The 25,131-nt window shown below is 36.1% G+C and overlaps 1 protein-coding gene across 4 annotated transcripts in view; it reads right to left on the reverse strand.

Annotated features, from left to right (window-relative positions):
• Positions 1–25,131, reverse strand: part of RTTN (rotatin) — a 204,872-nt gene that overhangs the window by 76,659 nt on the left and 103,082 nt on the right. For all 4 annotated transcript variants that reach the window (XR_010124196.1, XM_054460788.2, XM_063653821.1 and 1 more), the window contains 4 exons: positions 15,688–15,816; positions 15,121–15,231; positions 10,996–11,154; positions 9,693–9,764 (listed from right to left, as the gene is read on the reverse strand). Coding sequence is in view for 3 of the 4 variants with exons in the window: in XM_054460788.2 (XP_054316763.1) it covers positions 9,693–9,764; positions 10,996–11,154; positions 15,121–15,231; positions 15,688–15,816 (471 nt within the window). In the remaining variant the exon portion in view is untranslated. The remainder of the gene's footprint in view (positions 1–9,692; positions 9,765–10,995; positions 11,155–15,120; positions 15,232–15,687; positions 15,817–25,131) is intronic.

The following is a 25,131-nucleotide window of genomic DNA, read 5'->3' on the forward strand; positions in this document are numbered from 1 at the left end:
TAACAAATAAGACAAGAATCGTAGGGGGTTTACTAGCTTCGCTCCATCTAAAAAATTCAATAAATCAAAAGTGATTAATCAAAGCTGTACAAAAACTATTTATCAAAATATATTTTATAATGATACAAAGAACCACTTAAAAATATTTTGCCATACAGATTATATAAAATTACACAATTTTTCATATTTTTGCAAAATCATGTCTACATGAATGCTTCCTCTATCAGTTACCACAACCCAAAATTCACAAAAGTTTAATGAAAATAGAGATGAGAATGTAAACTGTATACATCTTAAAAACAGAAAAAAACGACATTTACAGCTCTTTGAGAGCTCTTAAATCTGCTGATTCTTTATTGTGTTCAAGGCCTACTGAGGCTGATGGCTATACCAACTGTTAGGAAGACAAGAGTTACAAACCCACTGTCTTCTAAAATCTAACATTTCTTTAGTTTTTAAGTATCTTAGAAATGAGAAGTTATACATGTAAATATGATATTAGAACTCTTGCAATTATTCTCTAAATATGTAAAATTGTCACAGTGATAAAGAACCTAGTTCAATCACGTTTTCCCTTCAATAAATTGAAAATTTATTTTCCAGTTCCTATTAATATAAACACAGACTTAGAAAATATAAGTAACAAAGAAAGTCATAATAAGAGACACAAATTTATAACTAAATCTATCAATAAAGTTTAGAATCTGTTCTATTTTTCCTCTGTTTATAAATCATGGTAAAAATTATTTAGCCTACCAAGATTGAAGAAGCTAATTTAGCTTATGAACAAAAAATTTAATATCACAGAAAATAGTGCAAAATGGTTTAAGATACGGAAATACAAAAGGAAATAAGAGAAAATAAATTCAGAGGCCTAATAAGGGACTTACAATTTCTGGAAAGATAAAATATAACACAAAAAAAGGAAAATTCATCTTAAAAGAAATAAATATGAAAAGATTTGTCAGAGCCAAAAAAAATATAGAAGATCCAAATCTTCAAATTAAGGAGGTTAATAAATGTCAAGCAAGAAAAATGGAAAAAAAGATACATAATAAAAAAAAATTCTAAAACACTGAGGACAAAGAGATGATAATGAAAGAAAACATCAGCCATAAAGAAGTAAAAAGAGTCAGATGAAAATTCAACTTCTCATCAGTAGCACTGGATGCTAGAATATAGTGAAGCAAAATTCTTGGGAGGAACAATTTTCACCAAACATATGGTAACTAACCACACTATCAATCCAGTGCAATTTAAAGACATTTTCAAATATGCAAGAACTTGTGATATTTATCTCTCATGCACCTGTCACTAGTTACCAGTACAATCATTTTGAGAATTACGACTAGGAAAAGAAATTCTAACAGAAGAGAAAGGATGATTAAGAGCTTAGAAAAACTTAAGACATGAGACATGATATGGACCCACAATATAAGAAAAAACAAACAGGAACCTCAAGTGAAAATAAATCACCCAAATCAATTTTTAAATTATATTTTTATATATACATATATACACACACACGTATACATGTATACATACATACAAATACCAGAAAACTTTTCCTCTGAGTATTAGATGAGTTGGTCCTGGAAGCCGAGAAAAGAAAGTGTAATCACAGCCCACTAAGGTCTCTGTAGTGAGTTACAGTTTTCAACTTTTAGAAGCAACCTACAGATAAAATTGAGACTGCAGATGAAAATGTAAACATAATCAACGCTCACAAAGCAAAAGTAAAAATAAAACTATTAAAGATGAGTAGTAGAAATGGAAGAGGAAAGACTGAAGAAAGGACAGGTACATCTCAGCCATGTCTTATTCATCTCAAAATGGGTTGGGGTCAAAAGATATGATGCACGGGTGACAAAACCAGGAAGAGCAAGTGTGACCAGTGGAGAAATAAGAGCAGTAATACCACTATGGTACTATGACATACCGTGGTATCTGCAGGAAACTGTGTACATGAGCTAAATCCTTAGGTACTAAAGTAGTATATGAATAAATATATTATTGCAAACATGCTATTTAGATATACAGTGGTAACTCCCTGAAGAATTAAAATCAGAGGTAAAACTGTCTCAGTGAATGGAGACGGATAGTGAATTTCACTATAAGCTCTATTAGCTTTTTTAACCATATGTATTTATTACTTGAAAAAAAAATTTCTTCTAAAAAGTTCAATTAGTGCTTTCAAAATATTTTTGAACTGCTCAAAAGAAAACCAAGTAATCTGAAATAGGCACATATTACATAAAAATTATTTTATTTTTTATTTAACTAAGCATTAAGCCTGAATCCCCATTCTCTACACTTATTAAGAGAGCTTTATAATAGAGCCAAGCCCAGGATATGCACAAAAGATGGCCAGGCTCAGGCTTTCACAGATAACTAGTGGTCCAAGGGCCAGAACAATGAAGTCTTTCATGCACACACTGGGCTCTGCTCCATACATCCATCAGTAATTGATGGGGTTATCTTCTAGCATGGTGGGGAAATTAGCGCAATCAGGTCTAATTGCTCTGTCTCAAGACATCTGTATCGTGACTAGCCTTGCCCTCAGGTGAGTTCTGGGGCTGCCAGATCGTCTGCTGAATTGCCAGAGAGAGCTGAGAAGGAAAGTAAGAAAGCTCTTCAAATCACCAGAATGCCATTACAAATACATTTACAAAGAAAACTGCAAATTAATTATGTCATATCAAGCTCCAATTAATTTGAAAACATCTTTATCAAGAATGCAATAAATCAGAATATTGATTTTAAAATGCATATTATACTCCTAGTATCAGTGCTAATATACCCATTAGCCATAATTGAACAGATACTAGAAGCAAAGTAAGAATAACATTTAAGAAGATATAATATTTTCAAGGAGAAAAATGAATTATTGTCATATATAACAAAAATGCTATAATATAATCCAAAGACTGTAAAAAATGACCCTAAATACATTAGAAATCCGAAACTACATGTAAAATATCATTACAATGATATCAGTTTACCAAGTACTCATTGTCTTCTGGAAATACTCATGATGCTTCATAACAAACATATTAAAAGATAAAAATAATACATATTAATCATATCAAATATCAAAATAATATATAACTATAAATGAGTTGACTATTTAAAACATATACACAGACAATTACTAGCTTTGTTCACTGACAGGACATAGAAGCAATGACACCCCAGGAACAATGAATACATCTAGAACGCAGATCTTGGTTTCTAAATACCATTCTCCATGAAAAGAAATCAGAGCCCTTGGAGCAAATATCTGATTCCAGGATGGAGCTGGGACAGTCTAGAACACTTTGCTGTACCAGGAGTAAGGAAATGGCTCAAATATTGATAAAGACACAAGAACCATCATGAAGAAATTTCCCCTGGCCAAAGCTAGAATGATTTGAACATTGAAACAAATAATGATAGAAACAGATTATACCCCATTAAACAAACTTAAGAATCTTCAATCCATGCTGGTGTAAATAAGTGAATCACTAAATAAGCAAGGAAGAATGAAAAGTTCTTCCTTACAGTAGCATGTAATAAACCTAGAAAGAAATGATGGAATTAGAAAATCATTTGGCAACAATTCTGTAATAACTGTTTCAGATAAGAATCATGAATGGAATTTAAAACTAGGAAAACAGTGTGGAGATTTCTTAAAGAACTAAAAGTAGAACTACCAGTGGGATTCAGCAATCCCACTACTGGGTATCTACCCAGAGGAAAAGAAGTCATTATACAAAAAAGATACTTGCACACACGTGTTTATAGCAGTACAATTTGCAACTGCAAAAATGTAGAACCAATTCAAATGCCCATCAACCAATGAGTGGATAAACTGGTGTGTGTGTGTGTGTGTATACTACTGTGTGTGTGTGTGTGTGTGTGTGGAATACTACTATAAAAAGGAATGAATTAATGGTATTCGCAGTGATCTGGATGAGATTGGAGACTTTTTCTAAGTGAAGTAACTCAGGAATGGAAAACCAAACACATGTTCTCACTCATAAGTGGGAGTTATGCTATGAGGATGCAAGGGCTTAAGAATGACACAATGGACTTTGGGGACTTGAGGGAAAAGGGTGGGAAGGGGTGAGGGATAAAAGATACAAACTGCGTGCAGTGTATACTGCTCAGGTGATGGGTACACCAAAATCTCACAAATCACCACTAAAGAACTTACTCATGTAATCAAATACCACCTGTTCCCCAAAAACCTATGGGAAAAAAAAAAAAGTAAAACAAAGCAAAACAAAAACCTAGTGAAAGAAAGTTTGATGAGAAACAGATATTTACAGTCTCAGAGCACCTCCTTCCAAAAGAAAAAACTGTAACTTTACAAAGGACAGAACAGGCAGATTCTATCTTTACTAAGTAATCAAAGTTAATATCACCAACAATGGGAAAGAGCGATATAATATCTCTTGACATGATGCACTGAGAACCCATCACTTCTATGGTTTTTCTGCCAAAAATGCGTAACTCAAATCTAAACCTGGGGAAAAGGACAAATCTAACTGAAGGATATTACAAAAAATAAGTAGCCTGCATTCTTCAAAAATGTTAAGATCATAAATATTTAAAATTTTGAAACTATTTCAGATGAGCGAAAGCAAATATGTAAGACAAGTATATGCAATGTGTATTCCTGAACTGGATCTTGGATCCAGGATTGGATTTTTTTTTCTTTTTTTTTTTTTCTATTAAAAACAGCAGTGGGACAACTGAAAATCCTTGAGTAATCTCCTAATTTTGATAATTATTATTGTGATTATGTAAGAGGATATCCTTATTTTTAGGAAATCCACACTTAAGTGTTCAGAGGAAAAGAAGCATTATGTCTACAACTCTCCAATAGTTTAGAAAGAAGACACTAGACAGAGCTGAAGTAAATGTGTAAAATAACATTTGGGGAACCTGGGTGAAGAGTATATAAAAATTGTATTGTTTCTACAAATTTCCTATAAATCTAATTTTTTTCAAAATAAAATTTAAAAAGTCTGTGTACCAATTCAAAGTCCTGTCACAAACATGGAAAGTAACTAGAGCATGAACAAGTTTATTTAAATCACAAACTGACAACCCATTATGTTATTTAAGTGCATGAAATTATCTTTTACATTTAAATGTGAGATCATTTTCGAGTGGAAAGAACTTAAATATTACTAAAATTATGCATAAGCTACCATCATCATACATAACATAATTATAACAATGTTTCCTGGGTACATGTCATCCCCCTGCAGGCCATAAGCCCAAGAGTACTAAATTGGATTATCTGTGAATCTCCAATATTTAGACACTCAACAAATGTTTACAGAAATGAACTGAGACAAATTACATCAATAATCCATCTCTAATCAATAGATTTCTTGTTATAATCAACTCTAAAATTGGTTGTTAAAGTTTCAGGGATACGGATTTGTGACACTAGTCTTCAAACTAAACCCAGTTATGAAATCCACATTCAGGAGTCTTAACTCCTAGTCAGACTGTGGGAAACTGGTCTGAAAAACACTGGACAGTTGGGAGCCACAATACAGTTTCGTGTCAACTGAACATTGGCTCAGTTTTCTCTCCTTGGCAGAGAATGCAGTATGCAGGGTTTTTGTTTTTAGAGACAGGGTTTTGTTCTGTCACCCAGGCTGCAGCACAGTGACCCAGTCATAGCTTACTGTGGCCTCAAACTTCTGGGCTCAAGCAATCCTCCTGCCTCAGTCTCCTGAGTGGCTAGGGACTACAGGTGCATGCCACCATTCCAGGCCAGTTCTTAAATTTTTTTTTTTGGAGATGGGGTCTCACTATGTTGCCCAGGCTAGTCTCTAACTCCTGGGCTCAAGCAATCCTCCTGCCTCAGTATCCTGAGTAGCTAGGGACTACAGGTGCATGCCACCATTCCAGGCCAGTTTTTAAATTTTTTTTTTTTTGGAGATGGGGTCTCATTATGTTGCCCAGGCTAGTCTCAAACTCCTGGGCTCAAGTGATCCTCTCACCTCAGCCTCCCCAAGTGTTGGGATTACAGGCACGAGCCACCACGCCCAGCTGGGATGTAGCTTTGAATGAGGCTGAGTTTGACTCAAGAACAAGACCAATGTTTATAAATATCCCTCTGAAAAGTTAGTGTCCTGAATATAAAAGAGCTGTGATACACCAAAGACTGACACAGCAGGAACTGGGTTCTCATATCCAGCAGGGGGCCTGGTATCAAGGCCCCTGGTAGGAGTGCTGGATGCCAAGGGAAGCCAGGCCGAGATACTTCATCTGCTCCTCCTCTTGGTGACCACCCCACTTCCAGTATGCTTCTGCATCCACAGAAAAATAAAAGGAGACTTATGCTACGAAAATTAAGGTTTTATTTCTAACTGTATTTACTTATGATATTAAGACCAAAAGGATAACTCGAATGTTTTGCACATTTTAATGAATCAGTCAAGACAGATGGAGCACTTACTTTCTCTGTGGTAGGGGTTGAGAGAAACATTTTTAAAAATATAAAAAATGTAGCCCTGTCAGAAACAAACATTCTACATAGGAAGATTAAGTTAAATGATAAGAAATAATGCAAATATGGAAAATAACCTTATTTAGTGGTAAGACATTAAATGTTAGTGTCTTTAAAAGGAAGATTAAAATGGGAATTGCAGTGGTTGGTAAAATTATTTAATACTTTAAAAAAATAAATTGTTTTAAATTATTTACCTCCCATCTTGTCCGAGAAAAGATTTAAGGCCCATTACAAGGAAAGGTAAATTGTAACACGATAGTAAATGCATACCAGGGATAAAAGAAAGAAAACAGCCAGAGATATGAAAAAAGTGCAACCATGAATAAAGCATAGAAGGTAAGCTGGGTGTGGCAGCACGTGCCTGGTGTCCCAGCTACTCAGGAGGCTGAGGCAAGCGTATCTCTTGAGCCCAGGAATTCAAGGCCAGCCTGGACAACACAGTGAGACCCCATCTTTTTTTTTTTAAGTACATACAGAAAAAGTCACAATTAATAAAAGGGCTCTACTTTCTGGCATCTAACAATAAAAGGGAAACTCGGCTATAATATTATTCATAATTTATATATGCGTATTATTACTACTCACAAGTACAACAATTCTAGATCATGACATGAAGTAGGAATTTATGCTACTGTGCAGGGGAAGGAGAGGAAAAGGAGTAGTAATTATAAAGAGAATGCCTCAGAAAGCCTATGAAACAAGAGCACTAGTGGGCATTAATTTAGACTGCAGGCAGGAAACAAAGTGCAAAGCAATAGAAGCAATTCTCTTTGTTAAAAAAAAAAATCAAATATTTACCTCAACCAAAATAAAATTTTAACAAGGCTCCTAAACATGCTGTTTCATGCTATATCCTCCAAAATACTATGAAAGGTACACTAAAATAAGTAAATGAAACATTTTGTTGAATAAGATTATTATTCATAATTCTACCAAAGACTGTTTGAATTTTAAAATACTGGCTACGTGGCCCCTTTTTCATGGTTGCGAAGGACCACGTGTCCCACTAGCTGCACCCAGAGACAACCATCTTGTTTCCTTCTTGCAGCAGCTGTTTCTACTTTGGAATTTCAGACCCCACTGAACTTTCTTAAAATTGCATGACAGATATACTGAGTTAACTATTTTCACTGCCAAGGAAGGACACTTAAACAAACAAAAATAACCAAACAAACAAAAAAAAAACTGAAAAGAGAGGAAGAAAATCTGAGTTTATTAAAAACCATACAAGATTGTCCTTATTTCTCTAATTTTTAAGACTAGCAAAAGTTGTAATCAAGTATTGTTTGGGACAGCAGTGGCTCTCCAACTTTTTTTATTTTGGCCAACTTAGCAAGGCCAAAACTCCAAAAGCTAACTTAAATCACTATTTTCCACTTTTTAGTAGAAAATGATTTCCATGATGAAGACTGAAGAATAACAAAACCAACAAACAGCAGTAAGCATGCCACCAGCAACAAACAGGAACTTTACTATTTAATTTCTAAGAGAAAATTATGAACAGTTACATATGGTTCTGTATTATAACATAATGTCCCAGGAACTTTAATATAACTTTAATATACTCTGCCTTTATACTTATTTCAATAATTAAAAATTCATTGGTAGTACATCACCAAGTATATCCATGTACATGGGTCACTAGTTTAACAATGGGAGTAGAGATGATTTGTATTTGAGCCAAAAACAACATGTTTTAAAATGCAGTCTCCGGATAACAGGTACCAAAACTACTACACTATTAATATAACTATTAATCCTGCATATTCCCTCTAGTTTTGTCTCCTGGTTTTATTACAACATGGAAAGTAGATAAGCAGCCATTATCAGAAGGCAATGTTAAAGAAATTACGAGCAAATTACAAGCCTGGGATTTACAATGACTGGTAGAGGTACCCTGGGTTTGTAAAGTTTGGAGAGGTAAGCCTTCCAAGAGTTATATGCTACCTGGGCCTTGACAACCACCTGGATTCACGCTTTGGGTCATGTGTGGAAACTTGCCCTTGCTGTGGCTCACCATGTTTCACTAACTCCTCTAAGAGTATAATCTAATTAAAACTTAAAAATAAACCTTAGATTTATACAGGATTCTGAGGAGTGAGGTGTAGCAATATGATAAATATATACCTATAAGGTGAAAATATATGGATAGGTAAAAGAACAGAAACAGGACATCTTATCTCCCCAATGAGTGTACTTTTGTATCTTCCAAATTATCTAAAAATGCAGCAACATGGATGGAGGTGGAGGCCATTATCCAAAATAACTAACTCAAAAATAGAAAATCAAATATTGCATGTTCTCACGTATAAGTGGGAGCTAACCAATGAATACACATGGACATAAAGATAGAAATAACAGACACAGAGACTCCCAAGGAGGGAATAGGGGAGGCGGCTGAGGTTAAAAATTACCTAACTGGGTACAATGTTCAATATTTGGGTAATGAGTACACGAGCACCCCAATCCCCACCATTACGCAATATACTTATGTAACAAACATGTACATGTATCCCATGAAGCTAGAATTTTTTTTAATGTAAGCTATAAAAATGTTAGGTAACTATTTACTGATGTGATGTTCAGCACATGAAACTGAAAGTTAACCCAACAGAAACCAAAGAAAGATAAACTATAACCCGCACTGTGCACTAACCTAGAAAAGGAAAAAAAGATGTTAACATCAACACATATTTAACTATCTACAAATTTGTTTATTATTACTAAATTAGAGAATTAATATAGCAAAGTGGGTAGGAGACTGCCTAGACTCAAAGCAAAGGCATACCACTGACTAATCACACAGCTAGTGTGATTTAGGACAAACTATTTAAACTCTCTGTGCAAAACTCCCTAAGCTTAGAAATTGAGGATAGTAACAGTTCACAATTCAAACAATTATACAAGTTACTAGTCTTACATTTCTAGAAGAGTGCCTAAAACATAGTAAACATATGTTAACTATTATTATTTGTTTTAAATTATTTTGAACACTATAGAGAAGAATTTTTAAGTAGGGTCAGCATAAGAAGAAAAATTCTACATTCTACTTTAAGAGACCCTTGTTGTCTTTTACGTAGTTTCATCAGTAATGAAATATATTACTTATGCTGAAAATTCATCACCAATTAATTTGAAATATCTACTAGGTTGATAATTGTTTAAAATCACCCACCTGCCAAGTATAATCCTTTATAATTTCTGCAGGCATTGGAATTACAAGGAGATTCTGAAGAATAAATGCAGCCTGAAAATGTAAAAAAAAAAAGGTCAATACTGCCATCTTGTTGTCATCTCTGAAATAACCAATATATTGTAATGTAATAGCAAAAGACATATTTCTGGTCAATTGCACATGCTGAGAGGTCATTATGAGAATTGTCAAACTGTATTTCTTGTTAGGTGATGACTTTGTTAGGTAATGACCTAACAGTATATGAAATTATTTCATCAGGAAATATATTTTTTCCTATTTCAGAATTCAGCTTTATTAAAAAATGATTTGTATAACACAGACTCTTCTGGTAGCATTTAAGAAATATAATTTTAGGTTTCTACTATGCCCTTTCAGATTATACACACACACACACACCCCTCTCCCCAGCTTTCTCCCTTCTCTTATACAGACTCCTTTCAATAAAAACTTTCTAACTAGAAATACAAACCACAAATGTCCAACTTGACTGACTAGATCCTGAAGATGATCAAATTGAATAATCATACAAATAGGAGCATTGATTGTCTACTTAATGAAAGATGATGTAACTATAATGGGAGAATGACAGGATTAACAGGAGGAGTCTAAGAAACTGACATTTCCAACCATGACAACTAGAAGTGATGGAAAAGCTTTAAAGTTCATAAATCAAGAAGCAGCCATAAATATAAACATTACTACTTAAAAACATGAAGGCAAATAGCAAGAAAACTAGCCTTTTGAGCTTGGAACTGGGGACTGCTAATGGTGGACCCAGGAGCTGCTGTTTTTTTTCATAAGCCTCTAAATACAATTTGATTATTGTTTTAAAACCATTTACATGAATCATTACTTTAATAAAAGCAACAATAAAAAAACCCACAAGCTATTAGAAAGAATTAAAATAGGGTTTATTTTTCCCTCTCATGTTATATGATAAATACCACAAAGAGAGTTATTTTGACAGCCTCTTATCTATACTAAGCTTCATAAATATTAGAGACCCATAAATGCTGAGATAATATAAAGGTAATTTTTCCTGTGAACTACTTTTCAATGCATAATAAAAAAGTTCACACTACAATGCAGTATATTCCGATTTTATCGTATCGGAAGGAAGGACTCCAGTTTTTCCTGTGCATGAATACCTTAATCCTCTTCTTGGGTTTTCACAGGCAGAAGAGATCATGGTCAGTGGTCAGTCCACCATGTTGAGCAGGAGTCAAGTATGGATACTATCACAAATAATTTCTAAGGAAAAAAGGAGAAAAGACAGACATACCTCCCGGCGCACCATGCTACATTCTGACTGGTCCAGAAGAATGTTCACCACAGTTCCCCAGAGCCCACCGGAAATGTTCTGACAACTGTTTGCTAAGGCCACACAGCCAGTTTCAAGGGTGGTCAGTGCTGATCCTAATCCCAGTGAAGTGAATCTCACCTGTTCAAATTAAAGAGAAAGTTGTTGAATTAAATAAGCTTTTTTCCTAACATGAATTCTTAGTTTTTCTGGTACATAAATATCATACTTTAAAAAAATATGCCACTGGTTTTACGATCCTAAATTATAAAAGACATCTATAGAAGACAGTGTCCTCCATTCCATGATTCAAGAAAGCAATAATATAGGAAAAATTAAATATTAGCAAATTTCAAAGCAAAGTAAAACTGGGTATAAAAAGATGCATAAAAATTATAGTTTGCAAGCCTTTTTCTAGGGAAAGCATAGGGCACTTACTTTTCATGAACACAATTTCAATTTATTCTTCATTCTTAAAAAAGGTAGCTATTCTTTGTTCTACCTTTCTTAATTTTTTAGTGTTTCTTTCAAATAAATGATTTTAACTTTCTTAAAACTTCTAGACAAAAAGGCAATTATCATTTTACAAGGCATTTCATATTTTCCTCAAAAGTTATTCAAGAGAAAAACGTTTCCAAATAAGATTGATGTGGTATAATACACTTGCTGTAGAACCACTGCTGTTCAAGCCACACGTTTTGGTAAATTTCTGAATTCTAACCCAAAAATATAGTTTCAATGACAGCTATAGAATTTTTAAAAAATGCAGTCATAAAATAGTCAAGTAGTAAGTCCAAGTTCAATGTGACTAAAAAATGTATTTCAAATATTTCTATAAATAAGATTTTATTATAATAGCATATTTTGCTTGAAAAAAGTAAACAACTGGCTAAAACTGGAAAGAAATAATACAAAATTTTGTATTGTAATGCAAATGCAATTTTTTGCATTTAATTTAATTTCATTACATGACACTTAAGTGTTGCATGTCTATAATTTCCAGATCCTTTTCAAATGTTTCAAAATGGCTAAGCTTCTCCAATAATTTTCTACTCTTCTGAAGGTAATAGATACTATAACCTTTTCTCTTTTATATTTTCAATCTATACTCGAACAAATTTGATTGAAAATGAGGGTGCTGTGCACTGAACTGTGTCTCCTCAAAACTTGTATGCTGAAGCCCTAATCCCCAAACTGTATTTGGAGACAGAGCTATTAGGTGATTACAGTTAAATGAGGTTATAAGGGTGGGACCCTATTGCACTAGGAATAGTGGCCTCAGGAAGGAGAGAAATCTTTCTCCATGTGCATGCTCCAAGGATCACACAGTGAGAAGGTGGCCCTCTGTAAATCAGGAAGAGTGCCCTCACCAGAAACCAACCATGTTGACACTCTGATCTTGGACTTGCAGCCTCTAGAACTGTAAGAAATAAATTTCTGTTTTTAAGCCACCCAGAGGATGGTATTTTGTTATGGAAGCCTGAGCACACTAATACAGATTTTTGTACCAAGGAGTGGGGATGCTGCTGAAACAAATGCCTAAACACATGAAAGTGACTTTGGCACTGGGTAATGGGTCACAGGCTAGAAGAGTTTTGAGGTGGATGCCAGAAACGTAGACATGGGTAATTCTCATGAGATCTCAGACAAAAATGAGGAAAGTGTTATTTAAAAAAGGTTACTTGAGGAAAGGCAATCCTTGTTATAAAGTAGCAAGAAAACTGGTTAAGCTGTGGTCATGTTCTAGTGTTTTGTGGAAGGCAGAACTTGTGAGCAATGAAATTGGATATTTAGCTGAGAAGATTTCTAAGCAAAGTGTTGAAAAATTGGCTTGGTTCCTCCTGATTGCTTATAGCAAAATGCAAAGGGAGAGAGATGAATTAAAGAAGGAATTAAGAATGGGTAAGCAAAAAGAAACAAGAACAAGATTTGAAAAATTCTCAGCCTATCTGTGCAAAAAAAATGAGAAAGCTTGTTCTAAAGAGAACATGGAGGGTGTGGCTGAATAACCATTTAAGAGATCACGGGTGCAATTCATGGACTTAATCAGACATCTCAGCAGAAGCCAGGAATAGAGATGGGATTATATCAGCAAAGACACTGCCAGTTTGAACTAAAGAGGACAGAGAAAGATGCAGAGAATGAAGGAAAGCTGTTGGACTTCCTGGATTCTGTAAGCAAATGTGTGCTACAGTGGTCCCTCCCTTATCCATGGGAAATACATTCCAAGACCCCCAGTGGATGCCTGAAACCACAGATAGTGCTGAGCCCTATAACTACTATGTTTTCTCCTACACATACATATCTATGGTAAAGTTTCAAATTAGGCACAGTAAGAAGAGATTAACAACAATAACTAAAAATAAACTAGAACAATTACAACAATATACTATAATACAAAATATATAAATGTGGTCTCTCTCTCAAAATTATCTTATTGTATTGCACTCAGCCTTCTTGTATTGATGTGAGATGATACAACGATTACATAAAGAGATGAGGTGAGGTGAATGATGTAGGCATTGTGAGGGAGGGTTTGGCTACTACTGATCTGCAGGCTGCTTTTGGAAAATGAAACCTCTGATAAGGGAGGACTACTGTACTGTTCAATGAAAAGTAAGAATGACCCAAAAAATGATTCACAGATCACCAGGCTGCTAATCCCACCACAGGACTGGGGGGTGGCTTTTCCTCCTTGGTTTCAAAGACCTCTGATTTCTGTGGGCCAGAATGATCACCCTGCCCAGTGCTTCAGGAACATGGCTGCCCTTGAAGACAGCTTTATGGGCAGGGCTCTTGAAGACAGCCAAAGGGATGGGGTCACCCCACAGAGCCATCTAGATAGATGCTGTCACTCTGGTGGGCCTGTAAGGTACAGCATCAAGCCAAAGAACATTATCCTTGAGCATTAACATCTAATGAAATTTGCTTTGCTAGGCTTTGGACTTGCTTGGGATTCATCACTTCTTCCTTTTTTCCTATTTCTCTCTTTTGGAATGGGAATGTCTATTCTACCATCATCTTTTGGAAGCACATAACTTGTATGGGTTCACAGGTTCACACCTGGAGAAGAATTCTGTCTCAGGAGGGTTTATATCTGGAGACTTACCCAGATGTGGTTTAGATGATATTTAGATGAGATTTTGGACTTTAGACTTTACAGTTGATTTTGGAAGAAGTTAAGACTTTTGAGATTGTTGAGGGAGAATAAAAGCATTTTGCATGGAAGAAGAACATGAAGTTCAGGGGCTCAGGGGTGGAAAACTATGAACTGAATTGCATCCCTCCAAAACTCATATGTTGAAGCCTTTATGCTCAAGTGACTACATTTGAAGATAGGGTTTCTAGGAGATAATTAAGGTTTAATGAGATCGTAAGGGAGTGGTCCTATCTCAATAAGACTGGTAACCTTATAAAAAAAAAAAAGACAAATCTGTCTCTATACCACTCCTCCCTCCCCTGCCCCACACACATGGACCAAGGAAAGGCCACGTGAATACACAGCAAGAAGGCAGCCGTCTAGAAGCCAGAAGAAGAGCCCTCACCAGAACCTGACTATGCCGGCACCCTGATCTTGGACTTTCAGCTTCCAAAGCTTCTACAAGAAAAGAAGTTTCTGTTGTCTAAGCCACCCGGTCTGCGGTATTTTGTTATGGCAGCCTAAGCTAAAACAGGGCTTAAATAAAACATAAGGTAGAGTCACTACAATAATCCCATAATATAATTATGTATATGTATATATGTTTTGTGTCTTTTTTTTTTTTTTTTGAGATGGAGTCTTGCTCTGTCGCCCAGGCTGGAGTGCAGTGGCACAATCTCAGCTCACTGCAAGCTTCGCCTCCCAGGTTCACACCATTCTCCTGCTGCAGCCTCCCAAGTAGCTGGGACTACAGGTGCCTGCCACCACACCTGGCTAATTTTTTTATATTTTTAGTAGAGATGGGGTTTCACTGTGTTAGCCAGGATGGTCTCGATCTCCTGACCTCGTGATCTGCCCGCCTCGGCCTCCCAACGTGCTGGGATTACAGGCGTGAGCCACCGCTCCCGGCCCCGTGTCATTTGTTTTTTAATCTAAACACAATACACTTGATTCTCCTTCACATTCACCTCTGGGTCCCGGTCAACCCATAATGGAATCAACCAAGCCAATCCTTGTTGAGTAGGAATATGTTCTTCACTATGACTACCCAAAGGCAAGAACCAAAGTGACATCCACTCCTAGAGGGAAAAAAGGGAAACAGAAATACTTTAGGTAAGTTTCTAAAAATAAAATGCAGGAAGGTTAAAACAAGAATTTGTAATGAAAACAACATGAAAATGTATTTTAGACTTGGTTTTAATCCATTATTCAGTCAAAAAAGGCAAACAAAAAAAATCTGTTTCTCTTTAAAAAGTTAAACATAACAATTTTTTGACAGAAGCTATTTTTCCCATAATGTAGACAAAATGTAGTTTTCCAGTGAATGCACATTTGAATCAATTTCAAATAAGATTCAGATTTGTTAATATACAACTTCTAAGAAATATTCTAGTCAAAAATCATTCTTGTTTCCTAAAAAGAAAAGTCAAGAGAGACATTTTCATGTAGCAAGTATATATGCTTGAAATGTGTTGGACACAGCACATTCCCTTTCAAGCAAATGTTTAGAAGATAGACAGCCTTAATGTGCTCACCGAGCTCCCAGCCTGGGCCATCATCTCATGGGATAAGTGAAGCAAGCAAAGAATTGTGCTCTTTGTAACACCTTTTCCCATGAAGGACATAGCATTTCCTCCACGCTCCACATAAAAAGAAGTAATGACCTGAAAAACAAATGGAAACAGTTTCATGGTGGCTTTATTCTTAATGGTACATAAAGATAAATATATAACTGTCTACTGACTTGTATGAATTGAATCCTTACCTTATAAAGTTGTAATATTTTTAGTTTATATACTTAAAAATGAATAAGATGGTAAATTTCATGTTATGGGTATTTTACCATTGTTAAAAGAAAATATTCTTCAGCCTACATAACATAGCAAGACCCAGTCTACTTTAAAAAAGAAAAAAATTACCCAGGCATGGCAGTGGACACCTATAGTCCCAGCTACTGGGGAAGCTGAGGAGGGAGGATCACTTGAGCCTGGGAGCTGGAGCTTGCGGTGAGCTATGATTGCACCACTGCACTTGGCCTAAGTTACAGAGTGAGATTCTGTAATTTTTCAAAACAAAAACAAAAATTCTTAGTTTCAATATTTTTCCTTTTAAAGTCTGTAAAAAAAAAAAAAAAGATGTGTGATGCCCTCCTAGTACACAGTTGTAACTTAGAATATGCTTATAATATTTTTAAAAATGTTATAGCATCCTTTTAAAGAGTTCATAAATAATTTGTGCTGGTTTTCAAGGGGAATGCTTCCAGCTTTTGCTCATTCAGTATGATATTGGTTGTGGGTCTGTCATAAATAGGTCTTATTATTTTGAGATATGTTTCATCAATACCTAGTTTATTGAGAATTTTTAGCATGAAGCGATGTTGAATTTTATCGAAGGCCTTTTCTGCATCTATTGAGATAATCACGTGGTTTTTCTCATTGGTTCTGTTTATGTGATGGATTACATTTATTGATTTGCATATGTTGAACGGGCCTTGCATCCCAGGGATGAAGCTGACTTGATCATGGTGGATAAGCTTTTTGATGTGCTGCTGGATTCGGTTTGCCAGTCTTTTACTGAGGATTTTGCATTGATGTTCATCAGTGATAATGACCTGAAAATTTCTTTTTTTGTTGTGTCTCTGCCAGATTTTGGTATCAGGATGATGCTGGTCTCATAAAATGAGTTAGGGAGGATTCCCTCTTTTCTATCATTTGGAATAGTTTCAGAAGGAATGGTACCAGCTCCTCTTTGTACCTCTGGTAGAATTCGGCTATGAACCCCTCTGGTCCTTTTCTTGATTGGTAGGCTATTAATTACTGCCTCAATTTCAGAGCCTGTTATTGGTCTATTCAAGGAATTCAACTTCTTCCTGGTTTAGTCTTGGGAGGGTGTATGTGCCCAGGAATTTATCCATTTCTTCTAGATTTTCTAGTTTTTTTGCGTAGAGGTGTTTATAATATTCTCTGACGGTAGTTTGGATTTCTGTGGGATCAGTGCTGATCTCCCCTTTATCATTTTTTATTGTCTATTTGATTCTTCTCTCTTTTCTTCTTTATTAGTCAGGCTAGCAGTCTATCTATTTTGTTGATCTTTTCCAAAAAACCAGCTCCTGGATTCATTGATTTTTTTTTTGAAGGGTTTTTTGTGTCTCTTGTCGCCTTCAGTTCTGCTCTGATCTTAGTTATTTCTTGTCTTCTGCTAGCTTTTGAATTTGTTTGCTGTTGCTTCTCTAGTTCTTCTAATTGTGATGTTAGGGTGTCGATTTTAGATCTTTCCCCCTTCCTCCTGTGGGCATTTGGAGAGATAAATTTCCCTCTAAACACTGCTTTAGCTGTGTCCCAGAGATTCTGGTATATTGTGTCTTTGTTCTCTTTGGTTTCAAAGAACTAATTTATTTCTGCCTTAATTGTGTTATTTACCCAGTAGTCATTCAGGAGCAGGTTGTTCAGTTTCCATGTAGTTGTGCAGTTTGTAGTGAGTTTCTCAATGCTGACTTCTAATTTGATTCCACTGTGGTCTGAGGGGCTGTTATGATTTCCGTTCTTTTGAGTTTGCTGAGCAGTGGTTTACTTCCAATTATGTGGTCAATTTTAGAATAAGTGTGATGTGGTGCTGAGAAGAATGTATATTCTGTTGATTTGGGGTGGAGAGTTCTGTAGATGTCTATTAGGTCTGCTTGGTCCAGAGCTGAGTTCAACTCTTGAATATCCTTTTTTTTTTTTTTTTTTTTCCTGAATATCCTTTTTAATTTTCAGTCTCATTTATCTAATACTGACAGTGGGGTGTTAAAGTCTCCCACTGTTATTGTGTGGAAATCTAAGTCTCTTTGTAGGTCTCTAAGAACTTGCTTTACGAATCTGGGTGCTCCTGTATTGGGTGCATATATATTTAGGATACTTAGCTCTTCTTGCTGCATCGATCCCTTTATCATTATGTAATGCCTTCTTTGTTTTTTTTGATCTTTGTTGGTTTAAAGTCTGTTTTTATCAGTGATGAAAATTGCAACTCCTGCTTTTTTTTTCTTTCCATTTGCTTGGTAAATCATCCTCCATCCCTTTATTTCGAACTTATGTGTGTCTTGCATGTGAGATGGGTCTCCTGAATACAGCACACTGAGGTCTTGACTCTTTATCCAATTTGCCAGTCTGTGTCTTTTAATTGGGGCATTTAGCCTGTTTACATTTAAGATTAATATTGTTACGCGTGAATTGATCCTGTCATTACGATTTTAGCTGGTTATTTTGCCTGTTAGTTGATGCAGTTTCTTCATAGTCTTTATAATTTGGTATGCTTTTGCAGTGGTTAGTACTGGTTGTTCCTTTCCATATTTAGTGTTTTCTTCAGGAGCTCTTGTAAGGCAGGCCTGGTGGTGACAAAATCTCTCAGCATTTGCTTGTCTGTAAAGGATTTTCTCCTTCACTTTTGAAGCTTAGTTTGGCTAGATATGAAATTCTGGGTTGAAAATTATTTTCTTTAATAATGAATATAGGCCCCCACTCTCTTCTGGCTTGCAGGGTGTCTGAGAGAGATCCGCTGTTAAGACTAACAGGGATGGGCTTCCCTTTGTGGGTAACCCGACCTCTATGGCTGCCCTTAACATATTTTCCTTCATTTCAGCCTTGGTAAATCTGATGATTACATGTCTTGGGGTTGCTCTTCTCGGGGAGCATCTTTGTGGTGATCTCTGTATTTCCTGAATTGGAATGTTGGCCTGTCTTGATAGGTTGGGGAAGTTCTCCTGGATAATATCCTAAAGAGTGTTTTCCAACTTGGTTCCATTCTCCCTGTCACTTTCAGGTACACCAATCAAACGCAGGTTCGGTCTTTTCACATAGTCCCATATTTCTTGGAGGCTTTGCTCATTCCCTTTTTTTTTTTTTTTTTCTCTAATCTTGTCTTCTTGCTTTATTTCATTAAGTTGATCTTCAATCTCTGATAGCCTTTCTTCTGATTCATCGATTCGGCTATTGATACTTGTGTATGTGTCACGAAGTTCTGGTGCTGTGTTTTTCAGCTCCATCAGGTCATTTATGTTCTTCTCTAAACTGGTTATTCTAGTTAGCAATTCCTCTACCCTTTTTTCAAGGTTGTTAGCTTCCCTGCATTGAGTTAGAACATGCTCCTTTAGCTTGGAGGAGTTTGTTATTACCTACCTTCTGAAGCCTACTTCTGTCAATTCACCAAACTCATTCTCTGTCCAGTTTCGTTCCCTTGCTGGCAAGGAGTTATGATCCTTTGGAGGCGAAGAGGCGTTCTGGTTTTTGGAACTTTCAGCCTTTTTGCACTGGGTTTTCCTCATCTTCATGGATTTATCTACCTTTGGTCTTTGACGTTGGTTACCTTTGGATGGGGTCTCTGAGTGGAAGTCCTTTTTGTTGATGTTGATGCTATTCCTGTTTGTTAGTTTTCCTTCTAACAGTCAGGCCCCTCTGCTGCTGGTCTGCTGGAGTTGGCTGGAGGTCCACTCCAGACCCTGTTTGCCTGGGTATCACCAGCGGAGGCTGCAAAACAGCAAAGATTGCTGCTTGTTCCTTACTCTGGAAGCTTTGTCCCAGAGGGGCACTGCCAGATGCCAGCAGAGCTCTCCTATATGAGGTGTCTGTCAACCCCTGCTGGGAGGTGTCTCCCAGTCAGGAGGCATGGGGTTCAGGGACCCACTTAAGGAGGCAGTCTGTCCCTTAGCAGAGCTTGAGTGCTGTGCTGGGAGATCCGCTGCTCTCTTCAGAGTCGGCAGGCAAGAATATTTAAGTTTGCTGAAGCTGTGTCCACAGCTGCCCCTTCCCCAAGGTCAAAAATTTAAAATTTTAAGTGACTACTTGAAAAATAAAATATCTAAATGATCAGGTCCTTTTTATCTTCCTCTAAGTCATCTTTGGAGATATCTAACATCTGTGATCTGTATAATGACTTTAAATTCTAGCTTATAAATGACAAGCCAAGACCTTTGCCAATATTTTCTTTCAACTTGATATTTTTATCAGACCTCTGGAATTATACATCATGTATCTGATTTAAAGATTTAATTATCATAGTTTATTCACCTATCATAATTAATCATGCTTAGTTAAAAAGTCTCATTTCACAGCTACAAAAAGCAAATACTCATATTCAAATTTCACTGTGCAGAAACAAGCTAATCTTTTATTAGAAATATGGCTCCCTTCCAAAAAGGAAACAGCTTTAATTACTAAGAAACTATGAAGCAAATCATTTGGACCAACAATGACTTTGTTTCAATGTTCTCTCACATAAGCCTTACTTCATTCTTTAAAAGATGAATTTAGTCATTAGTAGTACAACAGGGATACCTGTTTATGTAATTAATAAACTAAGCAGATAGTCCCAAGATTAAATGTTACCCTGCTACAATTTTTAACAAAAGTGACAGATTCTTTCCTAATATTTTCCTGCCATTTAACATAAAGGCATAAAGATTTTCTGCTCGAGATGTTTTATGAAGCATGAAATGACCTCCTTTTTAAATCAAAGCAAGATTGGCTAATCAAATTTTTTATAACTGCGAAACATTACATAACAGGGACTGTGCTTTTTATGTATCCTTTAGCTAACAAACTGTTACTAAGTTTTATTACCTCAAAGACAACTGAACATACAATGGACTACTGCCTTTTTGCCTACACTTCTTACCTAAAACTAAGCCCTTTTGTTCTCCAATACCATAAACAGTTCATTTCAATTTCTGGTATTTGAAACGTAGGTGTGATCTAAAATCTTTGCACGTAATTTTAAAACAAAAGCACTTCTGATAGTTTCTAAACATAAATGAGGCAACACTTCACTTCTTCTTTAGTTACCACTGTGGCAGGTCCTCACCTATTCCTGATTTCAAAGAGTAAAACTCACTTTCTAGAGGAGACTGACTCTGTAAAAGGTTGATAAATAGAGTATTTATAAATCACTTTACAAAAAATGCTACAAACTAGGTACTTAAAGGTTCAATTATTTTTTTTTAATTTTTAAACTTTTAGGTTCAGGGGTACACGTGAATGTTTGTTACACAGGTAAACTCACGAGAACAAAGTTACAACACATCAGAATCTCTGGGACACAGCTAAGGCAGTGTTAAGAGGAAAATTCATAGCACTAAATGTCTCCATCAAAAAGTTAGAAAGATCTCAAATTAACAACATCACAACTGAAAGAATTAGAGAAGCAATAACAAATCAACCCCAAACTAGCAGAAGACAAGAAATAACCAAAATCAGAGCTGAACTGAAGGAAATCAAGATATGAAAAATCATTCGAAACGTCACTGGATCCAGGAGTTGTTTTTTTGAAAAACTTAATGAGATAGGCCACTAGCTAGACTAACTGAATTACATTTTAAATGCACTAGACGAGCTGACTTTCTAAGAAAAATTATCATTAACTCTTTAATATACCTGTTTTTTAAAATTCATACATTTCTAATAGGCAGCAGAAAATAACTAATTAGTATACTGACAGTTGAACCTTTTTTAATATTTATAATTAAAAAATGAAGTTTTTTTTTTATATATACTTTAAGTTCTAGAGTACATGTGCACAACGTACAGGTTTGTTACATATGTATACATGTGCCATGTTGGTGTGCTGCACCTGTTAACTTGTCATTTACATTAGGTATATCTCCTAATGCTATCCCTCCACCCTCCCCCTACCCCATGACAGGCCCTGGTGTGTGATGTTCCCTACCCTGTTTCCAAGTTTTTCGTTGTTCAATTCCCACCTATGAGTACGAACATGCGGTGTTGGGTTATCTGTCCTTGCAATAGTTTGCTGAGAATGATGGTTTCCAGCTTCATCCATGTCCCTACAAAGGACGTGAACTCATCCTATTTTATGGCTGCATAGTATTACATGGTGTGTATGTGCCAAATTTTCTTCATCCAGTCTATTGCTGATGGACATTTGGGCTAGTTCCATGAATATAGCAGCATGATTTATAATCCTTTGGGTATATACCCAGTAATGGAATGGCTGGGCAAAATGGTATTTCTAGTTCTAGATCCTTAAGGAATCGCCACACTGTCTGCCACAATGGTTGAACTAGTTTACAGTTCCACCAACAGTGTAAAAGTGTTCCTATTTCTCCACATCCTCTCCAGCACCTGTTGTTTCCTGACGTTTTAATGATTGCCATTCTGACTGGTGTGAGATGGTTTCTCATTGTCATTTTGATTTGCATTTCTGTGATGGCCAGTGATGATGAGCATTCTTTCATGTGTCTGTTGGCTGCATAAATGTCTTCTTTTGAGAAGTGTCTGTTCATATCCTTCGCCCACTTTTTGATGGGGTTGTTTTTTTCTTGCAAATTTCTTTAAGTTCTTTATAGATTCTGGATATTAGCCCTTTGTCGATGGGTAGATTGCAAAAATTTTCTCCCATTCTGTAGGTTGCCTGTTCACTCTGATGGTAGTTTCTTTTGCTATGCAGAAGCTCTTTAGTTTAATTAGATCCCATTTGTCTATTTTGGCTTTTGTTGCGATTGCTTTTAGTATTTTAGTCATGAAGTCCTTGCCCATGCCTATGTCCTGAATGGTATTGCCTAGGTTTTCTTCTAGGGTTTTTATGGTTTTAAGTCTTTAATCCATCTTGAATTAATTTTTGTATAAGATGTAAGGAAGGGATCCAGTTTCAGCTTTCTACATATGGATAGCCAGTTTTCCCAGCACCACTTATTAAATAGGGAATCCTTTCCCCATTTCTTGTTTTTGTCAGGTTTGTCAAAGATCAGATGGTTGTAGATGTGTGGTATTATTTCTGAGGGCTCTGTTCTGTTCCATTAGTCTATATCTCTGTTTTGGTACCAGTACCATGCTGTTTTGGTTACTGTAGCCTTGTAGTATAGTTTGAAGTCAGGTAGCATGATGCCTCCAGCTTTGTTCTTTTGGCTTAGGATTGTCTTGGCAATGCAGGCTTTTTATTTCCATTTGAACTTTAAAGTAGTTTTTTCCAATTCTGTGAAGAAAGTCATTGGTAACTTGAAGAAGATGGCATTGAATCTATCTTGGCCAGTATGGCCATTTTCACGATATTGATTCTTCCTACCCATGAGCATGGAATGTTCTTCCATTTGTTTGTGTCCTCTTTTATTTTGTTGAGCAGTGTTTTGTAGTTCTCCTTGAAGACGTCCTTCACATCCCTTGTAAGCTGGATTCCTGGGTATTTTATTCTCTTTGAAGCAATTGTGAATGGGAGTTCACTCATGATTTGGCTGTTTGTCTGTTATTGGTATATAGGAATGCTTGTGACTTTTGCACATTGATTTCTGTATCCTGCAGCTTTGCTGAAGTTGCTTATCAGCTTAAGGAGATCTTGGGCTGAGATGATGGGGTTTTCTAAATATACAATCATGTCATCTGCAAACAGGGACAATTTGACTTCCTCTTTTCCTAACTCAATACCCTTTATTTCTTTCTCCTGCCCGATTACCCTGGCCAGAACTTCCAACACTGTTGAATAGGAGTGGCGAGAGAGGGCATTCCTGTCTTGTGCCAGTTTTCAAAGGGAATGTTTCCAGTTTTTGCCCATTCAGTATGATATTGGCTGTGGGTTTGTCATAAATAGCTATTATTTTGAGATATGTCCCATCAATACCTAATTTACTGAGAGTTTTTAGCAAGAAGGGCTGTTGAATTTTGTCAAAGGCCTTTTCTGCATCTATTGAGATAATCATGTGGTTTTTGTCTTTGGTTATGTTTATATGATGGGTTACGTTTATTGATCTGTGCATGTTGAACCAGCCTTGTATCCCAGGGATGAAGCCCACTTGATCATGGTGGATAAGCTTTTTCATGTGCTGCTGGATTCAGTTTGCCAGTATTTTATTGAGGATTTTTGCACTGATGTTCATCAGGGATACAGTCTAAAATTCTCTTTTTTTGTTGTGTCTCTGCCAGGCTTTGGTATCAGGATGATGCTGGCCTCATAAAATGAGTTAGCGAGGATTCCCTCTTTTTCTATTGATTGGAACAGTTTCAGAAGGAATGGTACTAGCTCCTCTTCGTAACTCTGGTAGAATTCAGCTGTGAATCCATCTGGTCCTGGACTTCTTTTGGTTGGTAGGCTAATAATTATTGCCTCAATTTCAGAGCCTGTTATTGATCTATTCAGAAATTTAACTTCTTCCTGGTTTAGTCTTCGGAGGGTGTATGTGTCCAGGAATTTATCCATTTCTTCTAGATTTTCTAGTTTATTTGCATAGAGGAGTTTATAGTATTGTCTGATGGTAGTTTGTATTTCTGTGGGATTGGTGGTGATATCCCCTTTATCATTTTTTATTGTGTCTATTTGATTCTTCTCTCTTTTCTTCTTTATTAGTCTTGCTACTGGTGTATCTATTTTGTTATCTTTTCAAAAAACCAGCTCCTGGATTCACTGATTTTTTTTTAAGGGTTTTTTGTGTCTGTATCTCCTTCAGCTCTGCTCTGATCTTAGTTATTTCTAGCCTTCTGCTAGCTTTTGAAGGTGTTTACTCTTGCTTCTCTAGTTCTTTTAACTGTGATGTTAGGGTGTCAATTTTAGATCTTTCCTGCTTTCTCCTGTGGGCATTTAGTGCTATAAATTTCCCTTTATACACTGCTTTAAATGTCTCCCAGAAATTCTGGTATATTGTGTCTTTGTTCTCACTGGTTTCAAAGAACATCTTTATTTCTGCCTTCATTTCATTATGTACCCAGTAGTCATTCAGGAGCAGGTTGTTCAGTTTCCATGTAGTTGAGCTGTTCTGAGTGAGTTTCTTAATCCTGAGTTCTAGTTTGATTGCACTGTGGTTTGAGACACAGTTTATCATAATTTCTGTTCTTTTTCATTTGCTGAGGAGTGCTTTAATTCCAACTATGTGGTCAATTTTGGAATAAGTGTGATGTGGTGCTGAGAAGAATGTATACTCTGTTGATTTGGGGTAGAGAGTTCTGTAGATGCCTATTAGGTCTGCTTGGTGCAGAGCTGAGTTCAAGTCCTGGATATTCTTGTTA

The sequence above is a fragment of the Pongo pygmaeus genome, chromosome 17, assembly GCF_028885625.2.
Source record: "Pongo pygmaeus isolate AG05252 chromosome 17, NHGRI_mPonPyg2-v2.0_pri, whole genome shotgun sequence".
Classification (NCBI taxonomy): Eukaryota; Metazoa; Chordata; class Mammalia; order Primates; family Hominidae; genus Pongo; species Pongo pygmaeus.